At 52.2% G+C, this 8,691-nt stretch overlaps 1 protein-coding gene across 5 annotated transcripts; it reads right to left on the reverse strand.

Annotated features, from left to right (window-relative positions):
• Positions 1 to 100: 100 nt before the first annotated feature.
• Positions 101 to 8,173, reverse strand: HMBS (hydroxymethylbilane synthase). Of its 5 annotated transcripts, none has more exons than XM_086678920.1 (15): positions 7,998 to 8,135; positions 5,158 to 5,205; positions 4,937 to 4,986; positions 4,536 to 4,608; positions 3,791 to 3,840; positions 3,650 to 3,705; positions 3,191 to 3,268; positions 2,900 to 2,977; positions 2,701 to 2,776; positions 1,762 to 1,875; positions 1,472 to 1,510; positions 1,127 to 1,246; positions 832 to 885; positions 639 to 725; positions 101 to 541 (listed from the first exon to the last, which is right to left on the reverse strand). In XM_086678920.1, exons 3-15 carry the CDS (start codon positions 4,970 to 4,972, stop codon positions 368 to 370), a joined length of 1,035 nt encoding a protein of 344 aa, XP_086535046.1. In that variant the 5' UTR covers positions 4,973 to 4,986; positions 5,158 to 5,205; positions 7,998 to 8,135; the 3' UTR covers positions 101 to 367. The 5 variants fall into 5 exon arrangements, 4 of the variants coding, with proteins under 4 accessions (XP_086535046.1, XP_086535044.1, XP_086535045.1 ...); XM_086678918.1 differs by having other exon boundaries at positions 4,937 to 4,990; XM_086678919.1 differs by having other exon boundaries at positions 4,937 to 5,070.
• Positions 8,174 to 8,691: the final 518 nt, after the last annotated feature.

The following is an 8,691-nucleotide window of genomic DNA, read 5'->3' on the forward strand; positions in this document are numbered from 1 at the left end:
AAACCAAAAATGTCCCAGAAGAACTTTGGACAGACGTCCCAGCCTCTAGCATAAAAGGTTTTCTGTTGGTCCTTGAACTGCAACCCCACCAAAAGCAAAGTCGCCTTCAGAGCTGGTTTATTAGTTGAGTTGGTTACATTCAAAGGCTGTGGCTTGAACTTTTTCTCTAAAGAGATGAAACCCCCACCTACTGAGGAGGCAAGGCACTCACACAGCCCCAAGGTGAGGCAAGTCCCTGGGAGTCTCTGACCTTGCAGTTCAATCCCCTGGGGTAATCACTCCCCAGTTAGCAGTGAGACCCGGGCACTAGGGCTGGGATGCAGGCGCTGCATTATAGCAACCCAGGCACTTGTGCCCCACAGACCAGTTAGTGGGCATCGTTAAGCTGTCGTGCAACATCCAGGATGTTCTTGGCTCCTTTGTTCAGCAACAAGCTGGCCAGGCTGATGCCCAGGTTCTCAGCAGCCAGCTGGGCTTGTCGTGGAATGTTCCGGGCAGTGATCCCCACCAGCTGTGGATCATCCTCTGGGCCATCTTCATGCTAAGTGAGGGAAGGAGGGGGAATTTGGTGAGCACAAAAGAGGAGGTAACATGCAGGTTTGTTTCTCACCCGCTCCCTCACCCTCCAGCTTTGGCACCTGGGCAGTGACACAAATGGTGGCCTGCATGGTCTCTTGCATGCTATCTGAGCCGTCTAGACTCCAGACTCCTCCTGTCAGGTACAGCTGGGAAAGAAAACGGTTATCTCAGCATATTCTGAGAGAAATGGTTAGAAACCTGGGCTCTTGTGGACAACTTGACGTGCACGGGGACAAATGTCACAGTGCTTACTTGCCCATCCTTCATAGCTGTATGCACGGCCACTGGCACACTGCAGCCTCCTTCCTGCAATGAGAAGTTGCCCGGTGAACTCCAAGGACTCTTGTGTCTCCAAGGACTCTGTCACCAGAACCCTCAGAGATAGACTTCTGAAGACATAACTGAAACAGGCAGGGGCCCAGTCCTGCCTATACATTCAAGAATGAATTACCATGAAATAAAGAGCATCAATTTGAGAAATCTCCCCCATGACTATTCCCAACTCCTCAAGTCCCCACCCCTCCAATCCCCGGAACACAGGTCCTACCAGGTGCCTCAGGAAGGCTCGCTCGGCAATGCAGCGCAGCAGGGTCTCAGGATCATGCAATACACCCACCAGATCCAGGATGTCCTGGTCCTTGGCTCGGACTTCCACGCCCAGGGCCCCCTGAGGGAAAAACAGCCTAAGACATCAGGCCTAATCTTTCCCCAACCAATGGAGCTGAGCATGGGAACCAGCCCACCTCCACCTGCTCCCTGGGGTCTCTTTTAGCCCAGAAATCTCGCAAGCCCTCCCCCTCCCTAGAAATGTTTATGCACAAGGTTGCAAGACCAGCTTTTTGGTTGAGAACAAAAGAGCACATCAACACATGGCTTCCCAGGTCAAACATACCTGACCCACAGCATACATGCACTCCTCCGGGTGGAGTATCTGCAGGGGCAGAATAGGCACTCAAAAGGGTGGAACTGGGGGTACTAAAAGCAGACAGTAGTGAGATGGGGCTTCCCTACCACACAGAAAGCCTAGGTAGGCAAAAGTGGGGGTCTATCCTCTGATCCCCAATCTTCCCAGCCTGGGACTCACTTCCAGTGCATACCGTTAGAGGCAGGGTGTTCAGAAAGAGAATACAGGCAGGAACAGGGGGAAGATTAACTGGGGATGGAGAAGGGACAGCCCCTTACCTGTCCCACCCGGTGCTGCCAGCCCATGCGCTGCAGGCCAGCTGCAGCCAGGATGATGGCACCGAACTCCTGAAATTCATCCAGCTTCCGAAGGCGTGTGTTGAGATTTCCCCGCTGTGCAGAGACGCTAAGGACCACAAGCGCCGGGCAGTTTGGAGCCTCATGCTGCTGCTCCCCCTGCCTGAGTCCTTCTGGATCCAACTAACATCTCACCTTTAGTTTTCAGCTTACTGATAACACCTAACGTTTACTTAATTACTAACACTTAATTGCTACATACACTGATCTAAAGTGCTTTGCATACATCTATTTAATTTTCACAATCCTATGAGGTAGGTATTAGAATTACTTCCATTTTACAGATGAGGAAAATGATAGACAGGTTGAATAACTTGCCTGAGATTACAAGATCTCTGGGAAGCATTCCCCGACCCCCAAGTCTGTGTTTATCGATGTTCCAGCTAGAAGCTTCTAGAGAATTCCCTACTTCATGCACTGGAGCACTCAACATGTACTATTTTGAAAATCAGCTTTATGAAACATTTGATATATTTAGAACATCAAAATATAGTACAATATGAAACAAAAATGGAAGCACCCTCCACCTCCCCTGTTCCCCAGTAATCACTGTTCAGTATCACTCTGTATTATCAATGCCTGTTTGTCTCCAGGCAAAAATATAACTCTATAAGCAAGGACATCGTTGATCTCACCACTATCCCCAGTGCCAGGCACTGGCCTGGGGCTAAGAAAACATAAAAGGATTAGGGATGGATGGATGGATGGATGGATGGATGGATGGATGGATGGGTAGATGGACAAATAGAGCAGACAGTGGAGGACAGACCTGCTGGTCCATGGTCCACTTCCTCTGAAAGTGGCCCCATGGACCTCATCTTCCTCCCTGGCTACTGCCCCCTCCCTCCTCTGAAAGGATACAATGCTCTTGAACTCCAGGTGTGGGAACTTTCTCTGCAGCTGGGCCGCCCTCCGCAGGGAGCTGGTTCCCACCACACTGTTCAGAGAGAGGGTGTAAAATAAGATTTAACCCAAGAAAGGCATGGTTCCTTTCCTCCTCCTCTTAGCCCTCTGTCTTCTGTGCATGTCCCACCGGGATGTCTATCTGGGCCCCACTCACCTCTTCTCTGGCAAGGTTTCTAGGGTCTTCCCAGCAAATTTTGGGTGAAAGACAACGGCATCATAGGGGTTCTCCCGCCTGGAGATGGAGGAAAAGTCACAGAATGAGAAAGAGATCTCAGTTAAGGTCACTTCCAGGGTCTCTTGATAGCCAACTAACTGGCATGTTCTGTTTTTGGCCATGCCTGACACCCCTCAGCCGTAGAGGCAGAGGGTAGCGTCCCAAAGGGAAAAGCAAAGGTCAACATGATGCCTACCCGCCTGCCCATCCCCCGACTCGCAGCGTTCTTACTTGCAGATGGCTCCAATGGTGAAGCCAGGAGGAAGCACAGTGGGCAGGTCCTTCAGGGAGTGAACGACTAAGTCCACTCTAAAGAGACGGGAGAGGGAGGCTAGGAGAAGGGATCCCAGCAGCAGGCCCCCACCCCTCCTCTACCTACACCTGCCTCTACTTCAGTGGTGTGCTTAGAGCACATTAGGAAGCAGGCACGTCTAAAACCTCAGGACCCTGAGACCCGTTCCTCCCCACCCTCCCTCCTGTCCCCAATGCCCCAGCCAATCCTGCCCTCCAGGCAGCCAGATGGCTAGGAACCAGGACACTCCCCTTTTGTGAGGTCTGAAAAACCCACATATGAGCCTCCTTCTAGCCAAGTGTTGAAGCCCCCCAGTCTAGCTGATATCCAGCTCTGATGTGCACTGGGGTCCCAGTGAGAGACTGGGACGGAACCATGCTCTCCCGTCTTTCACATACTCATTCTTTTCCAGCGCGTGTTCCAGCTCCTTGGTAAACAGGCTCTTCTCGCCAATCTGCCGGTCAAGAAAAAGCCTCAGAGTGAATCTTTTGGGGGAAGGAAGGAGAAAGGAGGGAAAGGGATTGGGGGGAATACGTTACCTTAGAGAGCGCAGTATCAAGAATCTTGTCCCCTGTGGTGGACATAGCAACTGAGGAGAGAATCAGTCACGTGCTCATCAATCGGCGTTTAATGAGCCCCTACTGAGCCCAGCACTGTACTAAGACTCCTAATGGATACAGACACCCCCCCCCCACCCCCGCCCAATTCCTTGCCCTCTAGGAATGTATGATCTAGGAAGACCAGACACACTCATAAAAAGACCCAAAGCGGGGCGCCTGGGTGGCGCAGTCGGTTAAGCGTCCGACTTCAGCCAGGTCACGATCTCGCGGTCTGGGAGTTCGAGCCCCGCGTCAGGCTCTGGGCTGATGGCTCAGAGCCTGGAGCCTGTTTCCGATTCTGTGTCTCCCTCTCTCTCTGCCCCTCCCCCGTTCGTGCTCTGTCTCTCTCTGTCCCAAAAATAAATAAACATTGAAAAAAAAAAAAAAAAAAAAGACCCAAAGCAGAAGATGCAAAATGCCAGGTTAGCCCAGGGAGTCAAAGCTAGAGGTATTCAGAGGAGGAAATGGCCCTCCAAAATGGGGACAGCTAAGAATTCTCTTTTTTTTGGGGGGGGGGAGGGGGGAATAGCTAAGAATTCTTTTGCGAGGGGCGGGGGAAACAGCTAACAATTCTTAAAGGCACTGGGACCAAGCTTTGGGTCCAGGGAAAGCCAACAGTGTTGTGTTTTCCCCTCTGGGGGGAAAGGGCTTCCCTTTAGCTTCCATTCCTGTCCAGAAGACTCACCGATTTCAAACTGCAGGCCTGGGTATAAGGCTTTCAGCACTGCCACCACACTGTCTGTTTGTATGCGAGCCAGCTGGAGGCAAACATTCAGATTAGTCCTATCCTTCCCTGGCACTGCCCCGAGCTCACACCCTCACAGGGTTTGGGAGACTCGGAAGGAATTGGAGTCAGAGAGGTGGCTGAATGCCCACGTAGGAAGGAGAGGGGCCTGGCCTGGTCTGCTCAGCCCGGGGACTATCTCTCCACAGAACGCAATATGCCATTCTGCGTGGGATTTAACACCCAGCCCCCCACCCCCACCCAGTTTCCTCCATTCCTAACCCTCTCGGCCCCCCAGCTTGCAATACTGTGGAGCACAGAACTCTTGTGACAAACTTGCTCTGCCCAGTAACCGTACTCACCTGGCTTTTTCGGGTACCCACGCGAATCACTCTCATCTTTGGGCTGTTTTCTTCCTGCAGAAAAAGTCCCCAAGTCACAGTCCCCTCTGTTCCTCGTGTGCCTCAACACCTTGTCCAAGAACCAGAATCCCTGGCTTGGAAGAAAAGAACCTCAGCCAGCCCCTGGCCTGTGGCCAGCTGAGCCTTGGAGTGGGAAAGTACTCCAAGACTGGTCCCTTAACCTGCCTCAGCACCTTTTGCCCTCTTCACGGATCCAGAGAAACAGAGACCTGAGGGAAGCAATAGCAGGACCCGCTGTTGCTGTTGCTGTAATAACCGGACACTGGGTCCAGAAGCCCATCCCGGCTAAGGTGGTGGGAGTGCTGCACACAGCCAGGTGGGTTGAGAGATAAGGCCCATCAGCCTGGCCACAGGGAGGGTGGGCCCTGCAGTAGGCAGGGGCAGGGCAGCTGGGGCCTCGAGGGAACTTGCGCTGAGTCACTGAGGACAAGTTCAGTATCCATAATACAGCAGGCACAGGAGAAAGTTTCAGTGCCACCTAGATACCGAGAGCTACCCCACAGGTGCCACACCATGGATTCCCTAATCTGGCTGGAATGTACACATAAAGGACTGGGATCAAACAGATCTTCTGTAGAGTCCAGGTGACCTTGAGCATACCATCCCATTAGTATCAGTTTGTTCATCTATAAAATGAAGAGGTTTGGACTCCAGGTATTTCTGCCGCTGATGTTTAATTTTTTTTTTTTTAATGTTTATTTATTTTTGAGAGAGGGAGAGAGACGGAGCATGAGTGGGGGAGGGACAGAGAGAGAGGGAGACACAGAATCGGAAGCAGGCTCCAGGCTCCGAGCTGTCAGTGCAGAGCCCGATGCGGGGCTCAAACTCACAGACTGTGAGATCGTGACCTGAGCCGAAGTCGGACGCTTAACCAATGGAGCCACCCAGGCGCCCCGGTGCCGCTGATGTTTATAAGACTGAAAGGCTGAGCTGCCTACTGTCCATTCACCTAGAGTGCTGCCTCTGGTCTCACCAACCAGAAATATCAGGAGGTCAGTGACCAAGCTAGGAACTCAAAGGGACATGCCTCTTCCTCCTGCCAGGGCACCCTGGACAAAGGTGTTCAGTGCCTAGCAGGTAGAATTGCATTCCTCAGTCTCAGGTCCTATTTCTTTCTAGACCAAAGAGTAGCCACTGCAGATAATGTCAACTTTCCCTATTCTGAGATCTTTAACCCGTGGAGTTGTTTTGCAGGCAGGATTCTGAGGCCTCTGTTGTTGGGGATGTGACAGCTGGCTGCTCCTGGACCCTAGTCTATTGCATTGCTGTCACTTCTCCCATAAATAAACCCTAGGGACCCTGAGCAAATTAGGCTAGGCCTGAAATGCTAAATATGGCCCCTAAAATTCTGGGCCACTAGGAGCCTAGAGAAAGAAATCTAAGGTCTCAGAAACTGCTGGGTTCAAACAATCCCTGCATCGATTCTGCACAGCATATTTTATTCCATTAAAAAGTTACTTATTGGGGGCGCCTGGGTAGCTCAGTTGGTTAAGCCTCTGACAGGCTCAGGTCATGATCTCACGGTTTGGGAGCTCAAGCCCCCATCAGGCTCCGTGCTGACAGCTCAGAGCCTGGAGCCTGCTTCAGATCCTGTCTCCCTCTCTCTCTATCCTCCCCTGCTCATGCTCTGTCTCTCCCTCTCTCAAAAATAAATAAATGTTTTTCAAAAATTGGAAAAAAAAGTTATTTATTGAACATGTATCCTATTGCTTTTAATTTTCATGACAACCTATCAGCTAGACAGGGCAGGATCTCCAGCACCATGTTATGGAAGCAACTGAGGAGTGAAATGACTTGCCCAGAGTCACACAGCTAATAATGGGCAAAAAGTTGGAGCTAGAATTTTCCTACTCCTAGTCGAAAATTTTCCTACTCCTGGTGCTCAAGAATGTGTGCAATGGTAGGGGTGCCTGGGTGGCTCAGTCGGTTAAGCCTCCGACTTCGGTTCAGGTCATGACCCCTCGGTTGGTGGGTTCCAGCCCCACATCTGGCTCTGTGCTGACAGCCTGGAGCCTGCTTCAGATTCAGTCTCCTTCTCTCTCTGTCCACCGCCCCCCCTCTCAAAAATAAACATTAAGAAAAGAATTTAAAAAGAGAAGAATGTGTGCAATGGCAAAAAATCCCTCTCCTCACCAGCAGGCTGGACAACGGGAGATAAGCATTTTTTAAAATGTTTGAGAGAGAGACAGAGCACTGGGGGGAAGGGCAGAGAGAATGACAGGGGCAAAGGATCAGAAGCAGGCTCTGTGATGACAGCAGAGAGCCCGATGTGGAGCTCGAACTCACAAACCGGCTGAAGTCGGACGCTTAACCGATTGAACCACCCAGGGGCCCCTGCCCATCTCTTTATCTCAGGCTAGCAGTGGCCTCCACTGGCTGTAGTCTGCATCTACACAAGCCCACAGCTCCGGCGCCGAGCTTGGAAGAGGAAGGCGCAAGGGTGGCGCCCCACCCACCATCGTAACCCTAAGGTGTGTCTCAGCTGGGGACTCCTGAGTAGGCCAGGGCTGAGTGACCGCTAAAACGGAAAAAGGGGAGAAGGCGCACTTCCAAGATGTGTGTGTGCAAGTGGAAGACTTGGGGTATACTCTCCTCTCAGGATCCGAAGTGGAACATATTCCTAAAGTGGCCGAATGCTGCCTCGGCCCTGTCTCGTATAAAAGGGTCCCGATCTTGTGTAGACGAACTTATCTGGGCTGTTCACTAAGTCTAGAGTGGATACCAGGCCCGGCGGAACCCCACCCAGATCCTCGCAGGTATGGGGGTTTCGTTCCAGACTATCCCTCCACTCTTAATCCCGCCCCCACAGCTCCCTGATCTCCCGTCCTTCCTAAGGGCAACTCAGCTACTGGTCCTTTAAAAAACTATTTCGGGAAAAAAAAAAAAAATGACGGATAGTCGCTCGGACCAATAGATGACGGAGGGTGGCAACCTGGGGCCAATCGTTGCCCGGCTAGTCCGGAATGCCGAAGTTGCGAGGATCACCGGCTCAAATACTCACCGCCGTCGCGGCCGCGTTGCCATTGTCAGACATGGCTGTGCTCAGGAGGTAGGTCCGGGAGGTGCCGCCAGGGTCCCCGGGAGTACAGGGAAGCCGGAGGTCCCGGCCAACGGGCACCAGGTGCACGCGGGGTGCGAACTCCTCCTGCAGCCTCAGACTCCGGGCTCTCCGTCACTTCCGGCGCCCGCCCCCGGAGGGGAGGACCACCCTCGGGGCGGGAATTAGAAGGATTGCGACAGACCTGACCTTACCCTTCTGTTACCGCCCCTACTCCACCCGGCTGGTGGGGACCCTGGGGACCCTGTGCGCCCGTCTTCCTTGCTGGAGACCCGGGCCTATTAACCATTCATTATTACTTTTACATATACCTCGTTCTGAGCCGGGAGTACTGATGGTCAATGACTAAGAGATGCTCCCCAGATTTACCCGCAGAGCAGCCCTCCGACGCCACCCAAAGGGCCAAGCCAAAGTTAGCAGGGCCCGAGAGGAAAAGTATTAACTCTAAAATGCTGCGTTTGAAGTAAAGCGTCCTTGGGTAACTTCCATGCCCCTTCCACTGGATTCAACACCTCCAGATAAGAGGATGTTGCAGAAAGTTGGTCACCCAGAATTCTACAGCTTTATCTCCTTGGCTGTGGCACAATTAGTGAAACTGATGCGGTGCTTCCTTTGTTCTATTAAAACTTCGCTCTGC

The sequence above is a fragment of the Puma concolor genome, chromosome D1, assembly GCF_028749965.1.
Source record: "Puma concolor isolate L17-30 chromosome D1, mPumCon1.1.hap2, whole genome shotgun sequence".
In the NCBI taxonomy this organism is placed as follows: Eukaryota; Metazoa; Chordata; class Mammalia; order Carnivora; family Felidae; genus Puma; species Puma concolor.

Coding starts and splice junctions, on each gene's coding strand:
- HMBS (XM_025928997.2), bottom strand. CDS start 8,030: ATGTCTGACAATGGCAACGCGGCCGCGACGGCG. Junction 3,706..3,790: donor TTGATACTGCGCTCTCTAAG/GTAACGTATTCC, acceptor CTTGACCGGCAG/ATTGGCGAGAAGAGCCTGTT. Junction 726..831: donor CAGCTATGAAGGATGGGCAA/GTAAGCACTGTG, acceptor TTTCTTTCCCAG/CTGTACCTGACAGGAGGAGT.